The following is a 15,669-nucleotide window of genomic DNA, read 5'->3' as shown; positions in this document are numbered from 1 at the left end:
TTAAAACTGTGCTCCAATGCTCTCCGGCGGAATCTGGATTGAGGGCTAAATCAATAACAGAAGAAGGCTTTGTTATTTATATGATTTCCTTTGCATTCCAAATTGCGGAGAAAGGAGAGGAACTGATAAGTAGCGGAGGCACTGGGAGTGAGGCCCTCGGGGAGCCCGGGACGCTAAGGGGGCTTGGAGAGAGGCCTCTACTTCTGCTGGAGACAGGCCGCAGGGAAAGCGCCTTAGAAACTCGGCAGATTTTTAGCGCCGCGGGTGGGGGACTGAGGGTCCAGTGTCTATGCGTGATTCTAGCGGCGAAGGAAGCATTGGAGCCGGGACCCACGGCCAGACAAAGGGGCGACTGCAATGCTTCCTCGCCTCTGGCAACCTCCTGGTCCCTTCGGCTCGGCTGTCAGGCGCGGCCCTGCCGCCAAGATATCCGGCTTTCGGAGGCTCTCGGCTGTGTCTGAAAGCGGGCGGTGACGGCGCGGGCTGGCGACCCCAGGGCGGCCGCACCGCCCTTCACTGTTGATCTTGACCGTGCGGCTGCGCCTCGGTAGGCATGGAGCGCGCTCGCCATCTCCTGGGCGTTGGGCGGCATTGGCAGAGCTCGTTGTTGCCTCCTCAGCCAAATCCTTTTCCATTCTCTCAATCACCAGCCAAGCCACCTACTGCCGCTACTTTCCACCCCTACCCTCCCTTGCTCGGAGTCCCCAGCTCGCATAAGACTTTGCCAGACCTCGAAAGTCATAAACCCGGGAGATGAAGTGGAACGGCTGGGCAGGGAGCAATGGAGGGAAAGTAGTTGTTCTTGTCTTTCCTGTTTCTCACTTAGTTCTATTACGCCTTTAGTCCTGAGGCGCAAACAGCTGCTGTAGGGCTGCCTAAAGCTCCGAAGGAGACACCCCTCGGCTTGGAAATAACGAGGAATCTTCATGCACTGAAACGTGAGGAGCAGAGATTGCAGGGACCCCTGAAGCTGGAGCTTTCGGGAGTAACGAAGCTGCAGCTCCTCGAAAATAGAATGAGTTCCCCAAAATAAGAGTTTTTAGGGTTCTGAGGCTTGTGTTCCCTTAAGTACCTAGGAACTGGGGTTGCAACTTGTGCTTGCCGCCACCCCCCAAGAGAGGACGCGAGCAAGTGCCTGAGCTCCTAAAGAAACGCTGGCAGAGCCAGAGAAGCCCCAGACGTCCCCACCCCCACGTCCTCACCCCCACCTCCCCCCGCCCCCGCAGCAGGAGGAAGAGGCCGATTGCGTTCCCCAGAGCCACCCAATTGGTCGCCATAACTCACACAATAAAGTCGCAGAGAGGTGGTCAGCCTTGCCCTCCGGCGGCGCCTGTGTGGTCTCAGTGCGGGAGTCGGCGGTCTAACCAATTCCAGCTTGGCTTGGGGACCGAGGGGCCTGCTTCAGGCTGAGACTGGCGCAGGTCACCGGGTCTTCAAGGGTCTTGGGATCCGAGGCAGGAGGGGAGAATCCCTAGTCCGCTGGCCGGACTAGGCAAGAGGACCTGCGGCGGGGTCTGAGCACAGCGCTCTCCGCTAGGAACTGCTGCCCTCCCCACTTCCCTGTTTGTCAGACCCTTTAGCTCCCTAGCCCCGACACCCCTGGGGGAGCTAAGGCCGGGAACTCTGCTAGCCAGCTGCCTCAGAACGCCGCTATTCCCAGGCCAGGTGGTTCTGGCTTTTACGCCTTTCCACACCCAGTCTCCAGAGTACGTCCTGCTCTGCCCTTCACTGGGTAGTTGGGGACACCTCGGAGTTCTGGTTTGAGGTGTGCAGTACCGGAGAGGACTCCAGACGATAAAAGGAATGTAGCCTTTGGCCACGATGGGTGGATCGAGCTGCTGGGTTCCCTGGCGGACATTCTCCATGGACCTGGATGGCAACTTCCCCTAGGATCAAAGTTCTTAGCCATGGGAACAAACCAGGAGTAGTGTGGCCTCCTTCCTAGATGCCAAACTTGGGCAGAGTTTGTGATGCCCTTTTCGTGTCTGCGGCCTGGGACAGAGAGCTCAAGCAGCGAATGGGTCTTTGCTGCCAGATTCCCCAGGCAGAGATCTCTGGAGAAAGCCTTTCTATGGGAGTGATTGGGGCAGGAGTGACATTGTCAATCCCAGGGACAGAGCTCGTGGTGCCGCCGGACCGCGCCCTCTCCGGACAAGTGGACAGGCGCTGGTTAATGGAAAATGCCTCCGCTGCCGCTTAAAGCCGGTAGAAGCAAGTTGGGCGCAGAAAGCCTGCGGAAAAAAGGATCACAAAGCCAATCACCACCACCAAGAGTCCCAAGGGACACTTGGGCAAAGGCACCCTCTTGCCTGATGCCCCCAGCTCCTGAAGCCGGGCCTGGAAACCCTCAGAGGCTTAGTCTTCGCTCAACATGATTTGGCTCTTCTAGCAGCCTCGTCCTTCGCCATAGAACATTGCGGGTGTTATCATAGTACTCTGAAGGGGGGGAAAACGGGTCGGGGGGAGGTAGGCGGTGCTGAAATGACCGGCTTTGAAGAACCTGCAGGCAAAGTTTCGTCCAATCGTCTGAGCCTGTCCTCTTATTCCCGGTTGTAACTAAATACTGTTGCGAGCGCAGCCGAAGCCCTTTGTTGGAGATGTGTGAGCGCAGTCTCTACAGAGCGGGCTACGTGGGCTCGTTTCTCAATCTGCAGTCGCCAGACTCTTTCTACTTCTCCAACCTACGGCCGAATGGCGGCCAGTTGGCCGCACTTCCCCCTATCTCCTACCCACGCGGCGCGCTGCCCTGGGCCGCCACGCCCGCCTCCTGCGCCCCCGCGCAGCCTGCGGGCTCCACTGCCTTCGGCGGCTTTTCGCAACCCTACTTGGCCGGCTCCGGGCCTCTCGGCCTGCAGCCCCCAACAGCCAAGGACGGACCTGAAGAGCAGGCCAAATTCTATGCACCCGAAGAGGCCGCTGGGCCAGAGGAGCGCGGCCGTACCCGGCCGTCCTTCGCCCCCGATTCTAGCCTGGCCCCTGCAGTGGCTGCTCTCAAAGCGGCCAAGTATGACTACCCAGGTGTTGGTCGTGCCGCGCCGGGTTCCGCGACCCTGCTCCAAGGGGCTCCCTGCGCTCCCGGCTTCAAGGACGACACCAAGGGCCCGCTCAACTTGAACATGACAGTGCAGGCGGCGGGCGTTGCCTCTTGCCTGCGACCTTCACTGCCCGACGGTAAACGGAGCCCAAGCTCCCCGGGCCGGTTTGGGCCGGGATGGGAGGTGGGGTTCAAGGGAGAGTGTAAGGGGAGGTGAACCGCCTGGGGGCGGGCAATCTACAGAGAACGGGCTGGGCTGACGTGGGTCGGGGCTGTGTTGCAGGCCTGCCGTGGGGGGCGGCCCCGGGGAGGGCCCGCAAGAAGCGGAAACCCTACACGAAGCAGCAGATTGCGGAGTTGGAGAGCGAATTCCTCGTCAACGAATTCATCAACCGTCAGAAGCGCAAGGAATTGTCCAACAGGCTGAACCTCAGCGACCAGCAGGTCAAAATCTGGTTTCAGAACCGGCGTATGAAGAAGAAGCGCGTGGTGCTGCGGGAGCAGGCGCTGGCGCTCTACTAGCCGCGGCGTGGCCAGGGCTGGGCCTGCCCTTTTGGACAGAGGCCTGGTGTGGGGAGGAGGAACTGGGGCTAAGGCTTTTCCTTCGGTTCCTTCTCCGCCGGTCCCGAAGCCACGAAGAGATTTAGACACCAGGCCAGCTAGGCCTCCTTGCTTTCCTCCGTCCCTGAGAAGCCTGGGAGAAAGTGAGGAAGTTCCAATGCAACGCTGGCCTTAAGGCTTCCACGTGTGGGGTCTGAGGCCACCTCTCCCTGCTCCAGGCTGGGGCATTTGCACCCACGGCTCATTCTTGCTCCCTGGTACCTGGATTTTTCTGTTTCCGTCCAATTCGTTCTCTTTCCCCCTCTCTCCAGCCCCTTCAGCATTTAGCAGTCGCCTAGATAGGGCTCAGAGGGAAGGCCTCCTGAGGGAATGGAAAGGACTGTGGGTACAATTAGGTCTCTGCAGCAGAAGCCCTTTGTGTCAAGGCCAAGATCTTCACTCTGAAAAAAGGAAAAGGCACCATACAACGGATACCTTCCTGTCTGCCCTGGCTGATTTGAGAGGACAAAAGCCACACTAGACCTTCAGACTTTGGGAGGAAAAAAGAGAGAAGGGGAGGAGCTGGGTGGTGGGGCAAACTTGGAGATATCTCAAAATGCGAAATGCGAGGTAGGCTGGCCCCTCCAGCTGGGTGGAATAGGGTGGAGCTTTCCTTCCCTGAGATGGGATGAAAGAGACCGAGGCTCCAGACAAAGTGCAATCTCCAGACAAGACTGGCAAACATTGCTATACTCCCACCTCCTCATACAAGCCTAGGCCAGGCGCATGAACCCTGTAACTGGATCCCCAGAGCCTAGCTCTGGTGAAAGGAGCTGCTGGTCTGCTTTGAAGCTGTGGCACAGGGAGGAGGGAAAGATATCCTGGGGAGGAGAAGGGAGTGAGCAAGAGGAGGAGGGTGCTACACTCCAGCTATAAATATGGCTTTCCAGGTGAGGTGAGTAAAGGTATCGACACATCTGTCTTTCTTGATTAACCTTAATGGACCCCCACAAGGACAGGCAAAAGATCCTTCTCAAGGGTCATGGGGTGGGACAGGAGATCTCTTAGATTCTCAGCTCCTGCTAGCTGCTCTTGACAGAGCAAAGAGGACCAGAAGTTCCTCTCACCGTCTCCACCATCCGCCAAATCTACCAGTGGCCCAGCTACTGTGCCCCTTCTGAAGCATGTCTGGCTTGTCCCAGTGGCGACTTTGAGGCCCTGGGCCCTGCCAGGCTTGCCTCATGGAGGCAGGAGTTCCCAAATGCAAGGTAGAATTGTTCTGGGTGTGCTGGAGTGTCCAGCCTTAATCTCAGTGAACCCAAGCCTCCCCCTGCTAGCTTATTCTACTATCCCTGCCTCTTCTGCCTCTCCTTCAGACATGCAGCACCCTCCTCCACAACTCCTGGCATGATGTACAACAGCCCAAGGATTCAGGATTCCTTCCCAAAATCCAATGATTTCTTTTCAGTGGAGGACCTGGCCCTAAACCTGGCGTGGGCACCTCACAGAGAGCCTGGAGCCTTAGCTCGGCTGACTTCAGTTGATGTCTAGACTAATTTCATTTTCTAGGCTATCTAATTGTTATCATGTATGTTTTGCTTTGATTTTGTTAAAAACAATAGCTTGTATATATCAGACACAATATATACAAATGTTTTGAGTGAAAATAAATATCGAGGTCTGAGCCAAGCTGTCAAGGGACTGATGTCAGTTTTTCAAAATGTTTTGGATTCCCCTCTAACATTTTTCAGGTCACCAAATTATTTTTTCTTTTCTGGTTGTTGTTTCACCGCGGGTGTTGACTGTTCGTTAAATGAGAAAATGGCTTCCAAGGCGGTCAGGAAATGGTGTGTAAAAGCCTACCAACAAAATATGTTTGGAATATCAAAAAGGGAAGAACCATGACAGATCTGCGTGTGTATCACACAATAGGGGGACTCTCCGCTTGTTGCAGGCTGGGACTTCTGCGCTTAGCCTAGATTCTCAAACTTTAAAGCTTACTGTTATTGGTGGACTGTAAAGATTTGAGGTTCCTCAGATTGAAAAAAAAAAAAAAAAAAAAGGTCTGTCTTCACCAAGCTTTGGTCTGGCTTCTCTGGAACCAGCTATGTCCTGCTAAATCCTTGATGCCAGCAGGTTTACCAGGAGCCCAGCAGACTCCCTTGGGAAATGGGGCCTCAAGACTCCCTAGTCCATATGAACCTCTAGCTCAGTCGGGGAAAGCCAGGGCCTGCTTACTACTCATCTTGTTGCAAACCACAGCTCCTAGCTGGTGGAGGTGGAAACTAGCTTTTAGCTAGAGGGAGAATTAACAAAATCACTAAATCACTAACACTGAATATTCAACATTCCAACTCCCCTTCCTTCCCAGAAGCGAATTTGGTGTATAATTAAATTTTTAATTGTTCTTTGCTTACAAACACATCTATATATACAATATATGTGTATATATTCAATGGGAGAGAAAGAGGCAAGAGCTGCCAAGGCCTATGGCTCAAAAAATTTCCCCACCTGGCTGGGCACATAGAGGCCATGATCTCCAAGTCTGAGTCTGCATTCAGAGGTTTGCCTCCTCGAAAACAACTGAACAAAGGCGGAAGCCTCCCTGAGCCCTCCGAAGGCTGGGGAAAGGAGGAGGAAAGCATAGTACTCAGACTCAGGCCTTAAGACAGACAACGCAGAGGCTTTTTTTCCAAAATATATCATTAAATCATCGTGTTCTTTCCCTTTAGCCTGGGATGAGTGGGGGGAGTGGATATTCATGGAGATCACTCCTCAAAGAAAATTAAATTATTCTAAGTATAAAAGCATATTTCTTGGTTCAGCAGTTTTTTCCAAATCTATCCCTTTTACTAGTTCACACAAATACAAAGACTCTTGGTCTCCTTCCACAACACTGGTTCCGGCAGAGATCTGGAACCACTAGGAAATTAGTAAGAAACAAATGCTGAAGAGAAGGACGCTAAAATCTGAGTGCTCAACATTCCCTGCAGAAAGACAAATGCGTCCTCTGAAATGCTGCAGTCCAAGCAGGCCTCTTGACTAAGAAAACGGTTTTAAAAGCAGAAAAAAACGGCTTAGTCTGGCATTCAATCAGTTGCGAACTCAGAGGGTGGCGGGGGAGGGGGGACACTTTTAAGGCTTGGGGGTTCTCCCTAAGGGAGGCGGGCCGGGGAGGCTTCCGGGATGCCGGCGGGTGGAAGAGAAATCCGGAATCGTTGTAAATATTCATGTGTGTGGGGGGGAGGGATGCCCCTTCACCCGCCTCTCCCAACTGCATTCCCCTCTCAGTGATAGTGGGGGAAGGCAAGGCGCCTGCCCCACTGTCCTAAGACAAAGGTGATCTCCCCATATTTTTGTTCTCCAGTCGCTTGACTTAAGAAGTCCATTCCGAGGGCTCTTCAGGGAAGGAACTGGCTCTGGGTGTTTTCCCTGCGTTTCTCTTCTTTCGTTTCTTAAAAGAGCATAAATAATTAAAGTTTGGCAGAGAGGAAAAGCTTTCTTGCAGAACTGTAGTGGCAATAAATGAAATGACTCAGAATCCCTTCCCCAGTCAGCTTTTACGAGAGCTGCCAGACAGTGTCTGTTCACGTTCTCCAGATACCAGGGGCGCCCTGACAAAGTTAAGGTCAAGTTAGTGTCTTATCTTGGGTGGCTCAAAATCACCGCATAGCGTCCCGGCGCTGTGCGGAAAGCTCTTTCTCGCGGAGCTGCTGGCTGCGCCCCGAAGGCCTGGTGCGCCTACGTTTCGGGTGGGGCCACGCAGGCAAGTACAAGGCCACAGAGCCGGGCGGGGTCTCCACGGTAGGTTCTCGAGCGGGATGCCCGGGTCCGGAGGCTGCGGTTTTCCCTGGGTTTGGGGAATAGGGGCAGGAACTAGAAGGGAGCTAGGGCCAAAGAGCCTAGCGGGCTGGGACTGGAACGAGAGCGTTCTGGTTTGGGGAGTGAGGAGTGGGGGGCAAGGGTCCATGCTAAGGAGCCGAGAGGTGCCCGCCGCCCCTTCCCCTGTGCACCGGCCCGCCGCTCCAGATGGCTCACCCTCCCCCGCCACACCGCTGCTCCAGCCGGAGCTGCCGTCGCCATGTCGTTGAACTTGAATGGTTCGTCCTCCCCAGATCCCTCTTCGGCGGTCAGCAGACTCCACTTTGGGGGCGGCGGGCTGCCGGCGCCCCACTCCGTGCCCCCGGTAGAGAGAAGGTTCGAGAATTTTGCGAACCCCCGGACACATAAAGACCCGGATTGAAGTCCCCGCCGCTGCCCTGGGTCCTGAGCTACCGCAGGGCCGGTGGTGCAGAGTCCGGGGAGCCATTTTAGGAGAGAGATTCAGGGGCGTCGACCACGAGCGAGCCCGAGCCCGAAAGGGAGAGGCTTGGGCATGGGATGGAGGTGGGGAGGCAGATAAGTGTGCTGGGGGTCTGTGTTGAGGAGAAGGATGCCAGCTGAAATCTGGGCGGGGGTGCCAGCTGTGGGGAGGGGGCACACAGATGGGTAGTTCTAGTTGGGGGAGGCTCGGTGCCCTCCAGTCGCCACAGACCTATTTTCGCAGTGTTGGGGGAGGGAAGCGGACTGGGAAGGGGCGGAGGAAGGAGAGAGGAAGGGAGAAAGGGAGGGAGGAGAAAAAGAGGAAGGGGGGGACATCAGCCAGAAAATAGATATTAGCTCAGACCACCCGCCTTTTCTCTGTCTGTCCGCAAGGTGGGCAGAGCGCACAGCACCGGCATTGCAGCGGCCCGGGCCAGGGAGGGAACCAGCATCACAGCCAGCGCCGCCTGCCCTGGATATAGGACTGAGGCCCAGGCCCCAGTGCTGGGATTGCCTGGGCGGAGGAATCTTGGGGAAAGAGGCAGCCTCCTGTCCTCGGTTGCGGGATTTGGGTTTGGGAAGAGACGTTTACCTTTGAAAAGCGTCTGCTCTCTAGGAGGTGGGAGCCCAGGTCTCGCCTGGACCCATGGGCTAGGAGAGGGTCGCGGCAGGCTGGGAGGAGAGTGAGGCCTTGGGGGAGTGGATGGGGTGCCCCACGAAGAGTCCGCCTCAGTGCGAGGTGACACAGAGGGGCTCCAGTTGGGGAGTCAGGCGCCGCTGAGAACCCGCAGAGAGGCAACCTATCTTGAGGGGAGGGGCTGAAGTGACCGTGCCGACCCAAGGGTGCCAAAGGAACCTCGGGGAAACGCGGTGCGGATACACAGGCTTTGCCGGGGCTCCAAAGCAGTGAAGGGTCTGGGTGTAAGGCGGACTAGTCCCAGGCCAGGCCTGAAAGCAGAAGGGGTGAGAAGGTCGGAGGTGCGAGTGGTGGGGGGGGGGGGGTTGTCTTTTGCGGGGGGGGGGGCGGGCAGAGGGAAGCCGGGCACCACGAGAGTAGGACTTCAGATCCTTTTGTTCACCAGACTCCCCAGATTCTAGGGAGGCCTGAGACCACGGACTGAGCTCCCTCTTGCCTTTAGTGCTGAAGGGGAAGGGAGACGCAACAGAGAGAGACAGAGACAGTGACACACAGCTTAGGGGAAAGGAGGGGAGAGGATGAGAAAGCAGAGAGAGACAGAAGAAAGGAGACAGGAAAGCAAGTGGAAGAAAGAAGGAAAGCAGAAAAGGAGGGGAAGGAGGGAAGTGAAGACAAGAGAGAAGGGAGAAGACTGAAGAGAGACCAAGCAAGGAGAAAGAAAGACAAGAACAGAGAGGGAAACCAGAGAGGAGGGAAGAGAGCCAGGTGGGCACGAAGGCCCTGGCCTGGGTGAGTGTCTAGGAGGTGAGTGGCCTGGGTTTTCCGAAGCCAGCACTAGCACTCCTGGGGTCAGAACCGGAAAGAGCCAAGTTACTCCTCGCTTAACGCGCTGGGCAGAGAAATATGTAAATCAGGGCTCCCTGCGCCCTGGAGAGTAGCGCAATTACTACCGGTGAACAAGAAGCAACAAGCTCTCAGGCGGGTGAGCTGCAGAGGGTGGCAGAGTCGCGGGGGAGGGAGCGGCTGCAGTAAGGGGGGTGGGTTTCGGAACCTCACACCCTCACACCTAGTCCCTAGCTTCTAGGGAGCCTGGAGCCGGGGCTCCCCCCTCTTCTTGCTGCTTCTTTCCCTTCCCCCTTCCTCCCCCTCCTCCCCCTCCTTCCTCCTCCCCGTCGGCCTCGGTCCGCGTACTTAAAGCCGCGCGGGCGGACGGACGCGGGCGGGCGGCCCGGTCGGGCGGTGGCAGATGCGCCCAACGGTGGCAGCGGCCAGCGGCGCGCAGGTGACCGGCCTGAGGCGCAGCCTGGTCAGGGAGCGCCCAGGGAGAGCTGGAGGGAAAGGGCAGCCGATCCGCCCCCATCGCGCGCGTCTCGGCGCCAGGAGCCGTCCCGGGGCTTGTTGGCGAGCGCTGATATAGATATAAGGACATTTCTCTTCATGGCGTCACGTGACATAATTACCACCAGAATCAATCAAGATGAATTGCACGTCAGCGCCCGGTGGGGATTTTTGCTTAGTTGATCCTGGCCCAAGCCTCTTGTGCAATCGATGGCTCAGGTTGGCTGCGCCGGGAGCGGCCAGGGGCTCGCCGGCGCGCACGCCGCGGAGCCATGAACGACTTTGACGAGTGCGGCCCGAGCGCAGCCAGCATGTACCTGCCGGGCTGCGCCTACTATGTGGCCCCGTCTGACTTCGCTAGCAAGCCATCGTTCCTTTCCCAACCGTCGTCCTGCCAGATGACTTTCCCCTACTCTTCCAACCTGGCGCCGCACGTCCAGCCGGTGCGCGAAGTGGCCTTCCGCGACTACGGCCTGGAGCGCGCCAAGTGGCCGTACCGCGGCGGCGGCGGCGGCGGCAGCGCGGGGGGCGGCAGCAGCGGGGGCGGCCCCGGCGGGGGCAGCGGTGGCGCTGGGGGCTACGCTCCCTACTACGCGGCAGCGGCGGCGGCAGCGGCGGCGGCAGCGGCGGCCGAGGAGGCAGCCATGCAGCGCGAGCTGCTCCCGCCCGCCGGCCGCCGGCCGGACGTGCTCTTCAAGGCGCCTGAGCCGGTGTGCGCTGCGCCGGGGCCGCCGCACGGCCCCGCGGGCGCCGCCTCCAACTTCTACAGCGCGGTGGGCCGCAATGGCATCCTGCCGCAGGGCTTCGACCAGTTCTACGAGGCGGCTCCTGGGCCCCCGTTCGCCGGGCCGCAGCCCCCGCCGCCGCCCGCGCAGCCACAGCCCGAGGGTGCAACCGACAAGGGCGACCCCAAGACCGGGGCTGTTGGAGGAGGGGGCAGTCCCTGCGCCAAGGCGACCCCTGGCTCGGAGCCCAAGGGGGCAGCAGAAGGCAGCGGTGGCGACGGCGAGGGCCCCCCGGGGGAGGCGGGGGCCGAGAAGAGCGGCGGCGCAGGTAGGCACCGGGCGCCGGGCGAGCGGTGGGCCTGGGGGCCGTGGGGGCGGGGGGGCGGCGGGGGCCTCCCTCTGCTTGCGCCGTTTTATGTGCTACTTTATAAGCATTCGAAGAGGTTTATACATCCTATAAGATTTCCCCGGCAGTTGTAAAGCGTGTTTATGATAGGAAACCAATTTAGGTGGGCTTAAGGTAGACTTCGAGGAGGACATTAGTCGCTATAGAGAGCTTTTCCCCAGTTTTGGGCAGGGGGGTGCTAGAGACCATGGAGGGAGGGAGGAAGAGTTCAAGCCAGTGAGAGTGCGTACACCGAACCTCTTGCTTTTAAGGGAGAGAGGTGGGGGTGGGGTGGGGGGAGTTTGCTCCTTGCACTGGACTTTATCCAAGCTGCTGGCTGACGCGCGCCGCTGGAGTCAGGCAGATGCTCCAGCGGGCACGCTCACGTCTCTCTTCCCTCAGGTTCCAGTTCAGAGCCTGCCTTGCCCTCTGCTTCCCCACCTCGGTGCCAGGCTACGTGTGTGTGTGTGTGTGTGTGTGTGTGTGTGTGTCCCGGGCGTGAACACATGTCCACGCCCGCACTCTCTCCTGTGCCCGCCCATATATCATTCCCCACGACGCAGGCAGGGCCTTTCAGCCGCGGCAGAGGACGTTCCCAACGAGGCCAGGGCCTCGCCCTCGTTCAGTGGCCGGGGCGGGAGGTTGAGGGCTGGCAAGAAGCGGCCTCTCTCACCCCTTGGTCTCTTTGCCTTGCAGTGGCCCCCCAGCGGTCCCGGAAAAAGCGCTGTCCCTATACCAAGTACCAGATCCGCGAACTGGAACGCGAGTTTTTCTTTAACGTGTACATAAACAAAGAGAAAAGACTTCAACTCTCTCGGATGCTCAACCTCACTGACCGGCAAGTCAAAATCTGGTTCCAGAATCGCAGGATGAAAGAAAAGAAACTGAACAGAGACCGTCTGCAGTATTTCACTGGAAACCCCTTATTTTGAGAGCTCCAGGAAGCGCCCCCTCCCCCCGCCCCACTCACCCACTGTCCTCCCCACCAGCCTGCCCTCCGCAGGCCCAATGTCCTTGGGTTTAATGACGCCTCTTCTCTGTGGAACTTCACGATTCCTTCCCACGGTCAACTCGGGACCTCCCAGCGACCACTGCAGCCTGCGGACGAGGCCGGGACTTGGCCGAGCGGATCCTAATAAGGGGAAAATGGTAAATGCAAACGTCCCTTTACAATTTTACCGCCAATATGCTGTTGTTTCCCCCTCCCCCTCTCCCAGTCCTCTTGGGCACGCCGCGGGGTCTTTAGGAAGTTAGGCCGGGGGACTAGAAGGCGCTGGTGTTTTGCTCTGAGTTTTAAGAGAGCCCTTCCTTCCTATTCAGTGAACGCAGATTATTTAAACTTTGGGAAATGTACCTTTGGTCTGTCATATCAAGGCGTGAGTCACTGTCTTTTTGTGTGAATAAATGGTTTCTAGTAAAATGGAGGTTACAGCTTCAATACACTGTATGAATTCTCCTCTTTGAGGTTTAGTGCCTAATTAGGATATTTTAGTGGCCAGAACCCCTGCAACTGAAAACCGAATGAAATACCTTTTAATCCCTCTAAAATAGGAGTCGTTCCCTCCCATCACCTCTAGGCTACATTGGTTTTAAAATCATGTTAGTGATGAATTTCTGAATTGACGATATGACCAAGCAATGTTGGCGCTGCCTTCTTCAGGCAATAAGCCTGGAGCAGCAGGAACCTAAGAAACAAACTCCCACCCCCACCCCTAGTCTAGTGAACTTGGGATTTCTGAAAAGACAACAACCATTTTTAAAAACTGGTTAGAAAATCCAAATTATCTCTTACGAGGAGCCACAGTCCCTTAAAAGAAGAAACCAAAATTAGAACCCTCCACTGAAGGGAGAAGTTTTCAAAAAGGAAGTTATCAGTGGGTGGAGAGAGCTTGTGGTCCTTGCTGGTTCATAGTGGAGCTGAAGCAGGGAAGGTAAACCCTCCCCACCCCCACTGAAATGGGGCCAGGAGCTGCAGACCCTCTCGCGGCATTTATCGCTTCAAGTTAAAGAATGTGGTGAGGGCTGCACTGCACTTTATGTTTCAGGGCCAGGCCAGGCTGTTTACAAAACCTTGAACTGTCTAGACAATACCATAAAAGTCAAAGTTCTAAACAGCTTAATTGGGTTATATTATACACCTTCTGGTGGGCCCAAAAGAGATTTCCGCAATGTGCAATAAACTGGAGAAGTGAGAAAAGCTTCTCTCTCTCTCTGAAAAGAGTGAGTGAATCTTATGACTCAACCTATCCTAAGTCCAAAGACAAAATATAAATCTATAAGTGCAGAGTACCCCATGCATCTTTCAAGGAGTCATGCAATTTGAAATGCAATTTTTAAAAATTGCTAAGCCTTATTTGGGAAGGAAAAAATAAGTGCATAAATGTATGCCTTTGAACTTCCAAAATGTCAAGGTCATCACCTTTAACCTTTCTGAATAATTAGGCGCCTTAAGGTTCTTCTTGATTTTCAGCTGCCACCCACTCTCACACGTATCCAGACCCACACATACATTTATGACCACACAGAATAATACCAGGAACTCACCATAAATCTAAGAAAATTCCTAATTTCAGGATCAATAACCTTAATTTCCCTGCAAACGTTAGTGTAATGCAAAAGCAGTCAACTTCTTTTTAAAATATTGGTTAGACTAAAATGCCTGCTAGCTGTTTTCACTACAGCTAGGAAATGCTGAGGATTTTTTTGGGGGGGGGGTCTTAAATTGTGGTGCCCTTTGCTTTAATGAAGAACTGTAGTTTTAAAATCAGGTATTTGAAGGAGGAAGTTCTGTGCAGCTTTACACCTTCATTAAATTTGAAAGCAATTTGCCACCTGTGAAATAGATTATTGCACTTTCTATAATAAGGAACAAAAGAAAATATAGTTATATTGCCTTTAAAAGCATCCTTTGGTGAAAGATGCAATGGGAACAAAGCCTACAATCGAAAAATTTCGTTAAGAAGGGGATTCCTTTGTTTGGAATTCTAGGTATCGGTTAAAACATCAGTGCCCTAACAGTATGATCGTTTCAGTAGCTTAAACTGTTTTTTTCCGCTTTCTGTTTCCACCTATTTTTTAAAACTGCATCTAAACGTAGCAAGCTTGTGTGCCCACCACCCAAGACACGCCGAATCGAGATACCATTTCCCGTTTGCAGGGGCCTGGAGATCCACACGAGGGCGCGCTCACGTTCCAGAAGCCGCGTTTGACCAAGAGGCCGCGGTACCTATCTGTCCAATACTGGATTCTAATAGGCGACCTCAACCCCTTAGTAACAGGCGGCAGCTAAGGTGTTTGCTAGTTTGTTTGTTCTAAGCAGCCATGAGGTGTGAGAAGTTGTATAGAGACAGAAAACGGAGCAACTAGCTTCACGAAACAGATCACCTTGTCGCTTTAAAGATAAAGCTGCTGCAAAAGAGTACCTTCGTATAACTTGATAGTTTGGAGGAGAGTTTTAAAAGATAAATGTATGCATTTTGAAATATATCATAGTCACTGCTAATTAGTTAAATTAGAGAAATCAGTTTTCTTGGTTTCAGTGTGGAGAGCCTCGTCTAGGGTTGGACACCCCTCACTTACATCCCCCTCCCCCTTAAAAAAAGAAAAACCTTCATCGGTTTTGCGGGCTCTCAGACCGACTGAGACGATTAAAAGGCTTTTGTTTATAACAGATCAGGGCTCGGGCAACTTAGCCGAATGTCTCTCAGAAAAAAAATAATAATAATAAGACGCATGGAGGACTGGGAGAGTCGTTCTGGGTTAGGGAGCCGGGGGCCGTGCCTGGCGTGCGCGGCTACCCGTGGCGACCGCGAGGCGCCGGCAGGACTGTGAGTTGGTGTGCCCAGGCCAGGCTGGGCTGATGCGGCCACGGGAGGCAGCAGGCACTCAGGGAAAAACGTTTATACTTCAAGGCGTTGTGGAACGGGGAATGTATTTGAAGCAAACGGATTTTGCGTTTGGCAGAACACTGGCCACCCTTCCAAATTGCACGCCGGTCTTGAGGAGCGGAGTTGAATTTTGGCTCTCAAAAATAGTGTATTTGTTGAGTGCCCTCCCTTCCGCAGCAAAGCCCCTGACCTTGGGGAGAGCCTGTGTCCCCTTCCGAAGTCAAAAAGAGAGGAGACAGGGCTCCTGAACATTGGCCTCTCGAAGGCAGGATGACTGCCCCCTTTCCCTCCCCGAAGTTCATTGTGAAGAGCCTCCAAACCCCAGAATTAGCGCCGGCCTCGTTGGCTCCCCGTGTGTCTTCCGCCCTCCAAGCCCTGGACCAAAGGCCCTGGGGCCTGCCGCTCGTCTGCCTCCCGGAGCTGGCATCAGCTTTGGCGGGGAGGCTGGGGCGCCAGTGAGCCCCCGGCGAGGCGCCAACGAGTGGCGTGGGTGTTTCCCGTGGGCAACCCTGGCTCCACTAGTCTGACCGCCGGTCCAGCTTGGCTATAGTGAGTAGACCTTACCGGAGTCTGAACCGGACCACGGTCTTTGTGAAGTGAGAACCGCCCTCCCCAAATGTCGTTGTGTTCCTCGTAAGGCGGCCCCAGCGGCTGCACATCTGGCTGTGCGGGGGCCCCTTGGCCTTGGCTGGCAGCCGCCTTCGGAAACACCGCTTGTCAGCGGTCTGCAGCTTCTTTCCTCCCTGCGCCCAAGATGGGCCTGACAAGGGCCGGGGATCAGACCAGGACCCCTGGGGGCTGAAGACCTCTCCCCACCCCCA

The 15,669-nt window shown here is 55.5% G+C and overlaps 2 protein-coding genes across 2 annotated transcripts; both read left to right on the top strand.

Annotated features, from left to right (window-relative positions):
- Positions 1–2,520: 2,520 nt before the first annotated feature.
- On the top strand, positions 2,521–5,263 carry HOXD12 (homeobox D12). The gene is made up of 2 exons (XM_002749307.4): positions 2,521–3,171; positions 3,318–5,263. The coding sequence occupies exons 1-2, from the start codon at positions 2,598–2,600 to the stop codon at positions 3,554–3,556; spliced, it is 813 nt and encodes a 270-aa protein (XP_002749353.1). The 5' UTR covers positions 2,521–2,597; the 3' UTR covers positions 3,557–5,263.
- Positions 5,264–9,730: 4,467 nt separating this feature from the next.
- On the top strand, positions 9,731–12,334 carry HOXD11 (homeobox D11). The gene is made up of 2 exons (XM_035304476.3): positions 9,731–10,904; positions 11,658–12,334. The coding sequence occupies exons 1-2, from the start codon at positions 10,124–10,126 to the stop codon at positions 11,891–11,893; spliced, it is 1,017 nt and encodes a 338-aa protein (XP_035160367.1). The 5' UTR covers positions 9,731–10,123; the 3' UTR covers positions 11,894–12,334.
- Positions 12,335–15,669: the final 3,335 nt, after the last annotated feature.

This window comes from Callithrix jacchus, chromosome 6, assembly GCF_049354715.1.
Source record: "Callithrix jacchus isolate 240 chromosome 6, calJac240_pri, whole genome shotgun sequence".
Taxonomy (NCBI): Eukaryota; Metazoa; Chordata; class Mammalia; order Primates; family Cebidae; genus Callithrix; species Callithrix jacchus.
This window is presented reverse-complemented; position numbering and strand designations above follow the sequence as displayed.

Bases quoted from the DNA above. Each gene is read 5' to 3' on its own strand.
- HOXD11 (XM_035304476.3), top strand. From the start codon at position 10,124: ATGAACGACTTTGACGAGTGCGGCCCGAGCGCAGCCAGCATGTACCTG. The intron at 10,905-11,657 runs GTAGGCACCGGG...TTTGCCTTGCAG, and splicing joins CGAGAAGAGCGGCGGCGCAG to TGGCCCCCCAGCGGTCCCGG.
- HOXD12 (XM_002749307.4), top strand. From the start codon at position 2,598: ATGTGTGAGCGCAGTCTCTACAGAGCGGGCTACGTGGGCTCGTTTCTC. The intron at 3,172-3,317 runs GTAAACGGAGCC...GCTGTGTTGCAG, and splicing joins GCGACCTTCACTGCCCGACG to GCCTGCCGTGGGGGGCGGCC.